The following is a 14,002-nucleotide window of genomic DNA, read 5'->3' on the forward strand; positions in this document are numbered from 1 at the left end:
AGAGGGAAGGCCTAAGTTCCAGACATACCTATGGAACATACAACTACCTTATTTTAGTTTTTCCTTTGATGTGAAATAGATATCTTAGCTAAAGGGCTTCTGAAGGCTTGACCTTTGGAAAAGAGATGAGTTGAGAAAACAACAGAACAACTCAGAACCTAAGATGAAGCAGAAGCCCTAAGGTCTCCACCACCAAAAAACCCCCATAGAAACAGTAGGATTTCAACAGGCAGCTAATCATTTCTGCCAAGAAGCATGGAAGCTACTGCTTACTCCACTGAACAGAAGAAAAGGAAATATGGTTTGCCTGCTTCACAAACAACAGAAAGTTTCAGGACCTTTCTGTTTCTGATGGGATTTTTATAGACATCCATAGAAGCCTTAAGTAACACCTTGCCCATTGAGAATTTAATAGACTTACAGTGTTCCTTGAGGTGTATTCACTTTCCCATATTATTGAGCACTTCAGGAGGGATGTTGCTTTTCAATTCTAGTTGGCTGTAAACACGCACACAATAAAATGGAAAAGGCTGGATTGTATTTGTTCTAAATATAAGTTTATTTTCTTCTTTAAAGATTTTTCACTATCATTTACTAACAAATGTTTTTATTTTCTACAACAGCTTTTTTACAATCAGGATATATACATCCCTGTATTAGTAATGTTAAGAGCTAAAGATAGATGCCCTTTTAGTCTTGTTCGCTTCAGTAAAATTATTTTCTGTTCAATTTTTTTTTTTTTTTTGCTTTACTCACAACAAATTTTTATTATTTAAATGGTTTATGTTTCCACAAGAAAATTCTCAAATATCTCTAAATAACTTCTTCTGTTCAGTGGTTCTACCTTGATTCCCATCTATACTATGTTAATCAACCATCATCTGTCCATTGCAAACCCGGTGAAAACTTGCACCTCTTGAATTCTCTCTTCCAGCTGAACCCTTAGGTTTCACCTGGCCCAGCATGGTGTGCCCTTGCACAGCCTGCCTACCTTCACTTGGGAGGTACTTTCTGGTATTAAACTTCTTTGAATTATCCATGTCATTTACCCTGAATGGTAATAAGTATTTAATTTTAGTCTCACTAATGACGTATATAAAACAACACCTTCAAATTGCTAATCAATGATTATGATGTTTTATTTCCTATGAACATCCTTCTGTTTTGGTTCACAAAGTATTGGTATTTTGTTGTTACCTGGTATTATGTAATTACGTATTTAATGTTTTGGGGCAGGTTTATGTTCATATTTTGTACTTTTACAGTTTGAAATCACACAAATTTTTGTATTTTAATGAAGAGAGTTTCTGTCCCACTCAATATATTGGCTTGTTCTATTATCATTTAGGATTTTAATAAAAAGTGTATCTCCCATTCATACTTTAGAAACCATACTGAATAACGTCAGGCACAATGCTAGTCCATGAATGCCAGGAGAGACCTCCTCACCTGGAATGCTTCAGAATTCAGAAGTATTGAGCCTTGCACAGAAGTATGTCAGCCATTAGGAGCATACCTTGCATTTGAGCATAGGAAAGGTCTTGTTACCTGAGGGCCAGATGGGGAACTGAATACTATCTGAAGAAACTGTTGCCTTAGAGAAAGAAGTAATTAATCACAGCATTTTTAAAACCACCTTCCCCAAACATGGATAAGTAATCATATCATTGTACTGTAGTAAAAAACAGGGAGAAATAGTAAATTCACTGTTAATGGATATGCTTCGATTTTCTTCTGTATTTGCTGTGTAATAAACACCAACAGCTGGCAGCATGAAGAAAGGCAATTCTAAATCTAGATTTTCTGTGAGTAATCAGCACTGGTGCTCTTGATAAAAGTCATAGCTGTCAATTTTAACATGATGACTATTCTTTCTGCTGTACCTATTAAAAATTTGAAGACCCCTTTCTACAACAATCTGAGGCACCAGGAAGTAATTTTAGACTAGGGAGAGTATACTGACTTTTTATAACTAGGGTGATGCCTTGCTCTTGCCCCAGGGCCCATGCACACTTCCTTAGCAGTGCCCAGGGTAGCATTGACTCAGAATCAGCCCATCTCTATTTGCTTTGGTTATTTTAGAATTTCTGAACACCCTGGTTAGTCAAGATAAGAAGTAAAACTGAAAGTTTACAAGGACTCTTGATGAGTTTTTCAGTAGTACTGTAATTTTCTCTCTAATAGGTTTTCCTCTGATGGAAGCTAGTGTTCTTCTCATTCCTTTGCTTTCAAAATCTCTATTTTCAAGTGTACTGATTGGAGCTTTTGTATGAAGCACATCAGTGAGATTTGATACTGCATATTTGGTCTAAAATTAAGATTGTAGCCCTTACAGTCTTTCAGGGAAATTTGCACTCACTCTCTTCTGAGACCTAGATTTGCAGTGCCTTAAGTAGATTTAATTTTGATTAAAAGTTTACTGAAATATATGTTATATGAAATATATACAGAAAAATATGATGTTCATTAGTTTTTATTAGAAATGTATATGAAGATGGAAATACTGTATTAATTTTTCAAATATTAATGCTCTTAGTGCACCAATGGAAATATTTGCATATTTCAGGGTCTGGATATATTTAAAAAAGCTTGTTGTGATTCAGTGACACTTTTGAACAGAAAAAAAACCCCATATTATTTTTACGAAGATAACTTTAAAAAATAAAATACTTTTCAGTTTTACATTTAAAAGGTAGTTGATGAAACTCAGGAAAGCAAAAATAAGGAGTAAACTCCAATAAGGAGTAACTATAACAAATTTTTACCAGAGTTATGCAGATAGGGTTTGCTTTAACTGCAGAACTACTTTCACTTAAGCAACTGAAATCTAATGTTCATGAGATTAAAATAGCCTTATTTCAAAATTAGTTTTAAAGTGAACAAGAGTGCTAAACATGATTAACGGCATGACATAAGAAAGACATGACGTAAGGGGTGGGTTTCTAGAATTTTAGTGGTGTAACTGAAGATATTAAGATATTAACAAGGCTTTATTCTGTTCACTGTCTACTGCCTATCTTGGTCCTTGATTGTAGATCCTAACAACTACTTGTTCCATTTAAACTGAAAATAAATCTCTCTCCCTCTAAATGGTTCATTTTTTATGCTAGGCCTGAAATGTTCTTGCTTCATTCTAACTAAAATGCAAATATATGGATGCATACAGGTTTAAAACATGCTGTTTCCTGAAATGGTCTATCTAACTGCTGTAGGAAATATTGATTTTTCATTAGAGGAATATTGAAACAAACGTACTGAAATCATCTTAAAGCGTAGTAAGCTAAGATGATCTTTCACACATTTTACTCATTGGAAAAAGAAACGATAGTACAAATATGAAGCCCAGAAAAACTGTTATTCTAAAAATAAAAACTATTTATTTTACCCAGTAACCCCAGACATTTATGTAAATTGCACTATGTGGTATCCTAACAAACTGACTGGTGCTCATCAAAGGTGTCAGAAATGTCCTTTGAGTTCTAGTGGATTATCATTATAACATGGTAGTCAAACTAATAGAGATGAGTGGACACAGTTAAATTAAACAAGGAAGTGTTAGAGGGGTTTTGTCATTTGTTTGAGTCTAGTGAAGAGTTTTTTTTCTCTTCACATGTAAAAGCAGTAAAAAAAGCTGAAAATATGTTTCCGTTCCTTAAACTAAAATTCATCAGCTTTCATATTGGTCTACAGTATAATCCTTACTCAATCATTATTGCCATTCAATCTTTTGCAATTTTTATTTTATTGAAGTAGACTAAGCAATAATTCACTTTATTGAAAGACCATGGTGAACCAATCCTACTGATCATGTCTTTAATTTCTTGAATTTTCCTCTTGAACCAGGTTATTCAATCAAGTTAATAAGTATTTCTTTTTTCATATTGAAGTTTCTTGAATTAGATATCTCCCATTATAACATGGTTTCTGCATTTATTTTCTTGAGAAGTTGAACAATATATCATAGCTTTGAGTAGCTAATAATTCATCAGTGAATACTAAAGTGACTTCAGTATTTTCAGCAAACGTCTTTGGGTCTGACTGACCAAAGTATTTTGCTGAAATTGTTGGCAAAAGAAACACACTGCACTTATGTCAAATACTATGTCTATACTATATTGCTGTTGATATCAAAGTAAAATAGGAGGCTATGCACCAAATCTATGCAGTTAAAAGGAATTTTGCCTTGCACTTTTTTTTTTTTTTTTTTTTTAATTTACGTCTCAGGTCTCCAGAATTTGTATAAACATTTTCAACATGCACTTGCAAGTTGGACTGATATGTCCAACTTCATTGTTCATTGCTTAAATATTGTTCTCCTTCAGGGATTTACATTTGACTTCAGGCTATGCATTCTGTTCTCTCTTTACCTTGCTTCTAACAGCATTCAAGAGACCAGTTAGCATGGATATGAAGCTAAGTATTTATTTAAACATACCTAAACAAGAGACACTGATGATGACAAAAATGTGTACATTTTTAAATGGAAATTTGGAATGAATTTCTATTTTTTGACAGAGGTTTTGTATACATTTTGAGTCAAAGTAGTTAAACAGATTTACACATTTAGAGGTTGAGTTTACATCTGTTTTTACCAAAGATTGTTATATTGGTTATCTGTATATCAAGGCCTCTATCTTGTATATGGTTAAAGTAGTATCTTACAAAAAGCACTGATGTGAAGACATCAGCAACTGTAAAATCCAGTTATTTCCTGGCAGTCTGGTGCAGGGACCTCACTGGTAAAAATATGTGAGGTGTTTCTAACTTTATTTAATCTTGCTTCCCCCTTCAGTCATTTGCTTTTGTTACACTTTTTTTCCACTGAATTAATGATCCCTTTAGTGCTTGATATTTTCCCCATTCAAGCACTGTAATTAAGTCACCTTTCAGTCTTCTTCAGAAAATTAATTGTGACATCAGGTTCGAGAATGATAGAGTACAAAGTTTCAGGTGAAAGAGCATGGCTCTTCCTTTTCACATAAGATGCTGAATAAAATAAATTATAAATTAGAGGAATATCAAAGACAGAAGTAGAGTAAATGATTAAGGAAACATTTCTACTTCAGGTTGAATCCTACCTAAAAGACGTTAGGCAGTTCACAGAGTTTTTTATTGAATTCACTCTAGATAGACGTATGAAAGATGTGACTTGTGTTTTAGACCATGAGTGCAGTTGCTGTTTTGGTATCTTCATTTAAAATGATCATCCTTGGCCTAGTTAGGTAATTGGCTCCCAGTTCACACTAAATGCACTGTTTTTCTTCCAGATCAAGAAAAACACCTTTTTTGCCATCCTTGAACCATTTTCTTGGTCAACTCCCATGCTGTTGTGATTAATAGTATTTCCTTATCTCTTTTACCAAAAAGGTATCTCTTTCATCTGTTTTCCCCAACTGGATTTCATTGTCCTGTGTTATTTTGTTCATTTAGTCTTTTACTTTTCTAACAATTCCATCCAATGTCATTTTTTTTTAACAAAAGACTAAGAATAGATTGGTAATGGTAATGGTGACAGAAAAAATGAGGAAGATTGAATGGATTCAGGGAGAGAAACAACGGCAGGAAAAACTTATTAATCCATTTGTCTTGTGGAATCATACTTTCTGGCTTTCTTTTGAGTAGAGCAGTTGGAGTTACTGTTTTGCTGATTTCCCTGCTCTGGTCCAGTAATGTAGGCGGGTCAGGAGCACTGATTCTTGTCAAATGTGCCCAATAAAAGGAAAAATAAATAAGATAAGCATTGATATATTGCCTCGTCTATGAGTACTGCCAGGCTACAATATTTGTATTGAAGTATAGCAGGACAGGTAAACGCTAAATTGAATAAGAAACGATTGGACAATCCACATCATTTTATGTTGCAAACAGTCTCTTACACATGGACTAGTACCTGTCAATGGCCTGATTCTGACAAATGGCCTTCTTGGCTTTTCCTATTAGTAAGCACCAACATCTGCAAGTTGCAATGTACTTTTACTGTAATTTGGTTACTATGGTGATGAGAGGTAGCAACAAATTCACAAAAGATTCTTTGAATGTCCTCTAACACGAAAGATAAATGAATAATATGTCTGAAAAGCAGATCCAATTAATTTTGCCTGATTGGAAGAACCATTTCCAATGAGATGAGTGATAAAAAGGAAATTGTATTTTGACCCTTTTTCTCTTAATGGGATTTTCCTGTGTAGTATTTGTTGCATCAGCTGTTGTGGTGTATAATAAAGTGTTATATCCGGAACTCCTGATAAATGTTGTTCCACATACATACTGTTGTTCTGTATAGCTGGTCTATGTTGGTAAGAAAATGATTACAGGTTCACATACTCAGCTGTTGGTTTTGAATGAATTAACTGTGTTTACCAGGCAGTTTACAATTCTGAGTTAAAACTATTCTATTTACCATTTAAAAAATATGCATCATTTTGTAAAGTATAATTTATTGTTTTATGAATGTCTGTTTTTAATTCAGTTGATTCAAGTGACTAAGAAATTGTGGAATCAATACATACTACTACTTCAGAATAGATTTATTATGAAGTTAATGTCATTGCTACAGTAAGCTATTGAAAAATTCTTCTGATATAATCTGTAAATGCATGTTCATAAGGTAGTTTAAATCAGAGTAACATAGTACAGGATATGTAAAAAGTATATTTGCAAGATAGTTTTCCAGAAGTAAAGGGAAGTAGATTTTTAGCTGCTGTAATTCTGCTGTATCTTTGATGATGCAAAATTAAAAAGAGTTAATTGTCAAAAATACTTATGTAGCTCATAACTGTTGATGTATGCAAGCAGATTAGTAAACCCCTGTCTGGGATTACCATGACTGACCAGAACCTGGGAAACTAATGGATTAACCTGGTTTTGGCTGGGATAGAATTAACAATCTTCCTAGTAGCTGGTATAGTGCTGTGTTTTGGATTTAGAATCAGAATAATGCTAGTAATACACCGATGTTTTAGTTGTTGCTAAGTAGTCAAGGACTTTTCAGCTTCTCAGTTCACACCAGGTGCACCAGAAGCTGGGAGGGGGCACAGCTGGGACATCTGATCCAAACTTGCCAAAGAGATATTCCATATCATACGACATTGTGCTCAGTATATATTTTGGGGGACCTCTTCTCAGGAACTCTCTGTGTATCTAGTTCAACGAGTGGTGAGGGGTTGCATGGTGCATCACTTGCTTTATGCATTATTTTTTCATCGTTATTATTAGTAGTATTAGTGTTTTCCTTTTCTATCCTATTAAACTGTCTTTATCTCAACCCACAGGGTCAACTTTTTTTCTTTTCCAATTGTCTCACACGTAACACCATGGGGTGGCCGTGTGATGTTTAGCTGCCTGCTGAGTTAAACCACAACATTGACATAACATGTGAACATGTGATGTTGCTGAGATTAACAAATAACTGAGTAAGTGGCTGACAAAAGTTACAGATAGTGATTGCACCATCAGTGATGACTGGATAATTGGATTCCACAGGCAGTTAAGGGAGGTTTTTGTGAGAGACAGGAGAACTTCACAGATAATTAAGAGGATAACTGGGGACTTACAAGGAATTATTTTCTTGCAAGGACCTCAGAACTTGTATAACCATATCAGTAATACCACAGAAAGACAAGATTATCTAGTTAACCACATCAGAAGTACTGAATATGTATTCAGAAGTACTGAATACATGTACAGAAATGACAAAACTGGGACCAACAGGGACAAACAGTTAAGGGTAGTTTATCTAGAAGAAGAAAAGGGTGAAAGAAGGTAGGGATCAAGGTGGATGGAAGAAGTACTAATGTTGGGAAATGCAGAGAAAAGGTGATAAAAGGTCTGGCTAAGTGTAAGTAGGCTGGGGCTCATTACACTTGTCTGGCTCAGTCCTGCAATCTGATAACAGTAGCCTCTTTACTATTTCTGTGTTACCATCCTTCCTAGTAGGCAGGGGTTAAGCTGGTCTAGCCAGCAATTAGAATGATACCCAAATCTGGAATGACTCAAGGTCTGAGCCAGCAAGCTGGCAAGAGGTCCAGAATCTGGGTATACATATCAGACACATTTAAAACCTGTGCTAATATTTGAGAGATCCATTAATATGGGTTTATTTGTGCATTTAGAAACTGAGGGAGTGTCTATGTTTGCTGATGAACTTCAATACTGACTAGGCTGAGAGGAGGAAGAAGTTTGAGCCATTGTTGCTGTTCAAGCTTTTTGTGTCAATGTGGTCCAGGGAAAGACATTGCTCTCCATGTTGATCCATGTGGTCATTGTGTCTCTGTTGTGTCTGTATGTATGTGCACATATACACACATGATTGTAGATGCATCTACTGAGAGTACATTCAGCTTCACTACTGACTGGATCCATAAACATGAAAGGGAACAACCTCCCTCTTCAGAGTCTTCTGGGACTATGGTTCTAGTTCTCATCCTTCATTTGCTACAGATGAGTTTAATCACTTCTACCATGTCTATTTGCCGTAACAAGCAAAACATAGAGTAATATTTTAATATTTCTTTGCTTTTTAAATGGTGACAGTTCACATGTGTCTGAGTCAGTAAATGTAGCTTCACAGTGTAGACAATTTCAGAAAAACACAATAAATAAAAGCCTGTCAATCTCTCCTAAAATTAAAAAAAAAAAAAAAAAAAAAAAAAGAAAAAGAAAAAAAGGAGAAAAAAAAGAGAGAAATAATAAGGAAACATAACATAGTCAACATAGTGACAAATTAATGTTTACAGGTAGCATATAAAGAATCACAATTCGCTCAAACACTACCTACTTTTTTATGTTTATTTCTTTTAGGTCCATTTTGTGAGAAACCTGGTGATCCTTGTGCATCTCAACCATGCGCGAATGGGGGCATATGTCAATACAATCAGTCTGCTTATGTTTGTGATTGTCCTACTGGTTTTCTTGGTCACAACTGTGAAATTGATATCAATGAATGTTCTTCAATGCCATGTCAAAACCGAGGTACATGTATCGATTTGCCAAATGTAAGTATAAACTTAGATTCCTGTTTGAACATAGAAACATAGAAACATAGAATCATCAAATGATTTGGGTTGGAAGGGACCTTTAAAGGTCATTTAGTTCCAGGACTTGTACTTTGTGTACAGGCACATCTTCCCCCAGATCAGGTTGCTCAAAACTCTATCCAACCTGACCTTGAACACTTCCAATAATGGGGTATCTGCAACTTCTCTAGGCAACCTCTTCCACTGTCTCACCATCCTCATTGTAGCAAATTTCTTCCTTATACTCAATCTAAACCTATCGTTTTTCAGTATGAAACCTTTGTCCCTTGTCCTGTCACTAAAGACCTTGGGAGAAAATCTTTTTCCATCTTTCTTATACGTCCCCTTTGTATATTGAAAGGCCACAATAAGATGTCCCCAGAGCCTTCTATTGTCCAGGCTGAACAACCCCATTTCTCTCAACTTTTCTCTACAACCATTTTCATGGCACTCTCCTGGACTCACTCTAACAGTCCGTGTCTTTCTTGTGCTGGGTTCCTAGAGCGGGGCCTCCTGAGGGTAAAGTAGGAGAATCACCTCCTTTGACCTGCTGACCACACTTCTTTTTATGCAGCCCAGCATACAATTGGCTTTCTGGGTTGCAACAATACATTGTCAGGTCACGTCCAATTTTTCACACACCAACATCACCAAGTCCTTCTCCACAGGCCAATTTTAATCCTTTTGTCATCTGGACTGTGTTGATACTGGTGACCACCCTGACCCAGGTGCAGGACCTTGCACTTGTCCTTGTTGAACTTCATGACTTTCACATGGGTTCACTGCTCAAATCTGTCAAGGTCCCTCTGGATAACATCCCTTCCTTCAAGTGTACCAACTTCACCACTCAGCTTAGTACCATTTGCAAACTTGCTAAGGATGCACTCAATCTCACTGTCTGTGTTATTAATAAAGATGTTGAACAGTATTAGTCCCAATAGGGGCCTCTTGGTGATGTCACTTGTTACAGATCTCCATTTGGACATTGAGCTGTTGATTACAACTCTTTGGATGTGGTCATCCAGCCAATTCCTTATCCATTGAATAGTCCATCCATCAAACCCATATCTCTCCAATTTGGCAACAATGACATTGCATAGGACAATGTCAAAGGCCTTACAGATGTCAAGGTAGATTATATCAGTTGCTCTCCTCTTGTCCATCAACAAAGTCACTTCATTGTAGAAAGCCACTGGATTAGTTAGGTATGATTTTCCCTTTGTGAAGCCATGTTGAGTGTTTCTAATCACCTCCCTGTCATCCATGTGCCCTGACATAGCTTCGAGAAGGAACTGTTCCAAGAAAGTGTCAAAACATTTAATTCTAATGTAACTTTTAAAATTGACTTTGCATGCTTCATGAAGACACACAACATTGTCTGAATGTGCAGTTTTTCTAGTATTTGTAGAATTAAAAACCCCAAATTCCTCATTTTCATTTCAGTTGCTTGGAGGTCATTTAGGAAATTACTGAAGTTGTTCAATTTTTTTTCTCTCTGTAATAAAATCTGACATAAAACATGATACATCAGTCATCTTTATTACCTAGTGTTTGTTGCCTATTGTTGCTTTTTCTGTGGTATCTATCTTTAATTTTTTTTAACCTATTTTCATCTTTAAAATAATATATAATAAATTAATGCAGACTCACAAAGGTTTGATAATAGTCATATCTCCTAGCATTTCAAACTGTGATGTCAATGTTCTTTCATTCACATGACTACTGCAAATAGCAGTGATTATACAGAACCAAAACACTGAAAGAGTTCAAAAGCTCAGTTATTGTATAGCAGTGACACATAGTCACAGAAAGAGACACCTACATTACCAAATAAATTGATAGATTTTGAAATTATACAATCTGTCTAAATATTTCCTCTAGCAGATAAACTAGCATGTACCATTTTGTATGATCATTTCTATAGAAAAACAGGTGCAGTGGTTTGTTTCACACATGTAGAAATCTCTCAGTAGATGTCAAAATAAAGTTCCCTGATTATGCCTTTAAGACCGATCCTGAAGAAACACATGAACTCTCCCAATTTCACATGGGCAATAAAACCCTATATATTTTTCTTTCACTTTCTAACATTAAAAGACCCATAAAGAACATTATTTTTAACAGGAAATAAAGTTGAGATTGTCACTTCCAATAAGTACTTTATTTTATAAAATAACTTACTGTTCTTGCTGTGTACATTACAGATTGCAAAGACTGACAGATGTCTTTCACCATCCTAGATTAGTGTAGTCTCTAAGTTTCATGTTGAAGGGGAAAAATGATACAAACCATTTTCTTTCCTACTCAGTGAACACTGCTATCCGAAGTACATTGTGCACTGTTACGGTTTGGAAGATGCAAGCATTACATTAGAACAAATTCAAAAATGAGGAAACAACATGAATGAATTATAAAGTCCCTTATTGATTCAGTTATGAAATCACAAAGCCTGCCAAATTTAGAGCTGGTATATTTTCAGCTAGCAAACCCAACTTGAGTATAATCCATGCCTATTCCACTTGTCCTTTCCACTTGTCCTAAAACATGTTTGTAACCTATTTGGAACAAGGGTTTTTTTTTTTTTTTTTCTGTCTTTGTAAACTCTTTAACATGATGAGACCTGTCCTAGTTGGAGTCTCTGTAGCAATGGAAGTAAACACGAATTTCTGTATTGCCTTAGTTATAACAAATAATTATCTCTAATTTTCTTCTTTTCTCTAGGATGTGGCATGTATCTGCCTGCCAATATTCACTGGCAGATTCTGTGAGAGAATACTGAATCCATGTGAATTGTTGCCTTGCTTAAATAATGCAACTTGTGTAGCTCAACAACTGAATTATAACTGCCGGTAAGATTAGAAAATAATTTATTTCAGTAGTTTTTTCAGTCACTTTATGATATCCCACTTCTTGGAGAAAGGAAAAACATCATCAGCCACAGACAACACAGAAAACTATAAACATTTATTCTAACAATTTTTTCCTTAATTTCGATGCCATACTGTGTTAATCTTGAAAACTCTTACAGTGCTACAAAAAGATTTTTTAAAAATGTAGGGGTTATAAATTGTTTTATCATTAATTCTGTAAGATAAAATACATAAATCCTGACACACTGATGACAAGTGAGACACTTAAACTGCAGGTACCACTCTCATTCAGGGTGTATGATATTTATGCTATGTTTCTGAAAGGATAAGACAACTGTGTTAATTTCTGTTTCACAGACATGCATTAGCAGGTCTTAGACTGATCCTTCAAGTAGCATATTAAAAAGAACTCAGTTCTTAAAGTCCATACTATAAATTATCCATTTGAAAATAACAGAAGTAACCCAGGAGGTATATAATTTCATTCTATTATAAATAGTTTTTTAGATATTTTTCTTAGACGACTAAAGAATACAATTCATACACTTCACATTTGATTGGCTTTTGTCTGGCTACCTGAAGTAAGTTCTGCTAAGTATGACTGAAGTGCAGTAAACAACTTTCAAATTTCAGGATATTCATAAAAGCAGAAAATTGAAAGCTGTAGTACACAAAAGCCTGAAAATACATCATGATTGAACTTAGAAACTGCAAAGTACATAACAGAAGTATAGAACATAAAGTTATGGTCCATCAGAATAGATTTAGTTGAGAAGTTTCTATAATCAAAATATGAGTAGAACTATGTTTACAATTTTCCCAAAGAAGATAAAAATATATTCAATTTTATTTATACTTACACCTAAATACATATATACATATCTACATACAAACATATACACAGAGTTAGATATTCCCATATAGATTTGTAGACCACAGAACAAGGGTTATAATTTATTTTCCAATACTTTAAACCAAGATATAAGTTACTAATAATTTACCATTATATAGCCAATCTTTTACACAGTATGTTGGTTCATGAATCCATGTGAAATAGTGCCTGAAGCTTAAATTTCAGAATATGCATAACACGAACAATTAATATTAAGATGTAGATTAACTTTCTTTAAAAAAAAGGCCTTGTGTGCAATGGAGATGGATTAATTTACAATTTCACAAATCCCTGGTAGAAATGGTCTCTACCATGAACATCATTGCACCGTGGAAACTGGTTTACAAAAATAGCTATGGAAAAGCACAGTGATTTGACAGTCTTTCCGTTGATATATTGTGTGACAATTAGAGTAATTATTTATATCAATATAAGAGAAAGTGAAAATGGGTAATTAGCAACCAACTTGGCATCCAAACAAGGGCAACAAAGTTGCTGAAGGCTCTGGACCCTGTCTTATGTGAAGTGGCTGAGGGAACTGGGGTTTAGCCTGGAGAAAAGGAGGCTGAGAATAGCATGGAGGGTTTTGGTCTGCCTAGTAGCAATCTGCAGGACAAAAGGAAACAGGTTCAAGTTGAACTAAGGGAGGTTTAGATTGGATACCAGGAAAAATTTATTTACTGAAAGGTTTGTCAGACATTGGAACAGGCTACCCAGAGAAGTGGTTGAGTCACCATCACTGGAGGTATTTAAAAGATGTGTAGATGTGGCACTTAGGGACATGGTTTAGTGGTGGGCTTGGCAGTATTAGATTTATGGTTGGATGTGATGATCTTAAAGGTCTTTTTCAGCCTAAACAATTCTATGATTCTATGATTTACATTGATTATCAAGAGAATCACTTAAATTATGTGGGAAAGCTAGGTACTAGCAGCATTGGTTTTGAATTCAGATGGTACAATTCTGTTTACTACTAATATCAAGCATTAAGATCTTATTAATATCAGTGGTGCTTAGATATTAATTTTAATATTTGTGTATTATTCATGCATTCAGTTTTGCTGTCTCTAAAATACATATTTGTTGAGACAGGCAAGAGACATTTGTAGAGAGCTAGTTTGAGAAATGGGATAGGTTATAAGTTTATTATTTTTAACACTAAGAATGTTCTGAAAAAGGGAAATATCCTACAGAGAACACTGTGAATGGAGCAATGAAGAGTCCCT

The 14,002-nt window shown here is 34.9% G+C and overlaps 1 protein-coding gene across 1 annotated transcript in view; it reads left to right on the plus strand.

Moving 5' to 3' along the window:
• EYS (eyes shut homolog) overlaps positions 1-14,002 on the plus strand; it is an 870,143-nt gene that overhangs the window by 137,877 nt on the left and 718,264 nt on the right. The window contains exons 6-7 of the mRNA XM_065834576.2: positions 8,800-8,993; positions 11,736-11,863. Coding sequence (XP_065690648.2) covers positions 8,800-8,993; positions 11,736-11,863 — 322 coding nt within the window. The remainder of the gene's footprint in view (positions 1-8,799; positions 8,994-11,735; positions 11,864-14,002) is intronic.

The sequence above is a fragment of the Patagioenas fasciata genome, chromosome 3 (genome assembly GCF_037038585.1).
Source record: "Patagioenas fasciata isolate bPatFas1 chromosome 3, bPatFas1.hap1, whole genome shotgun sequence".
In the NCBI taxonomy this organism is placed as follows: Eukaryota; Metazoa; Chordata; class Aves; order Columbiformes; family Columbidae; genus Patagioenas; species Patagioenas fasciata.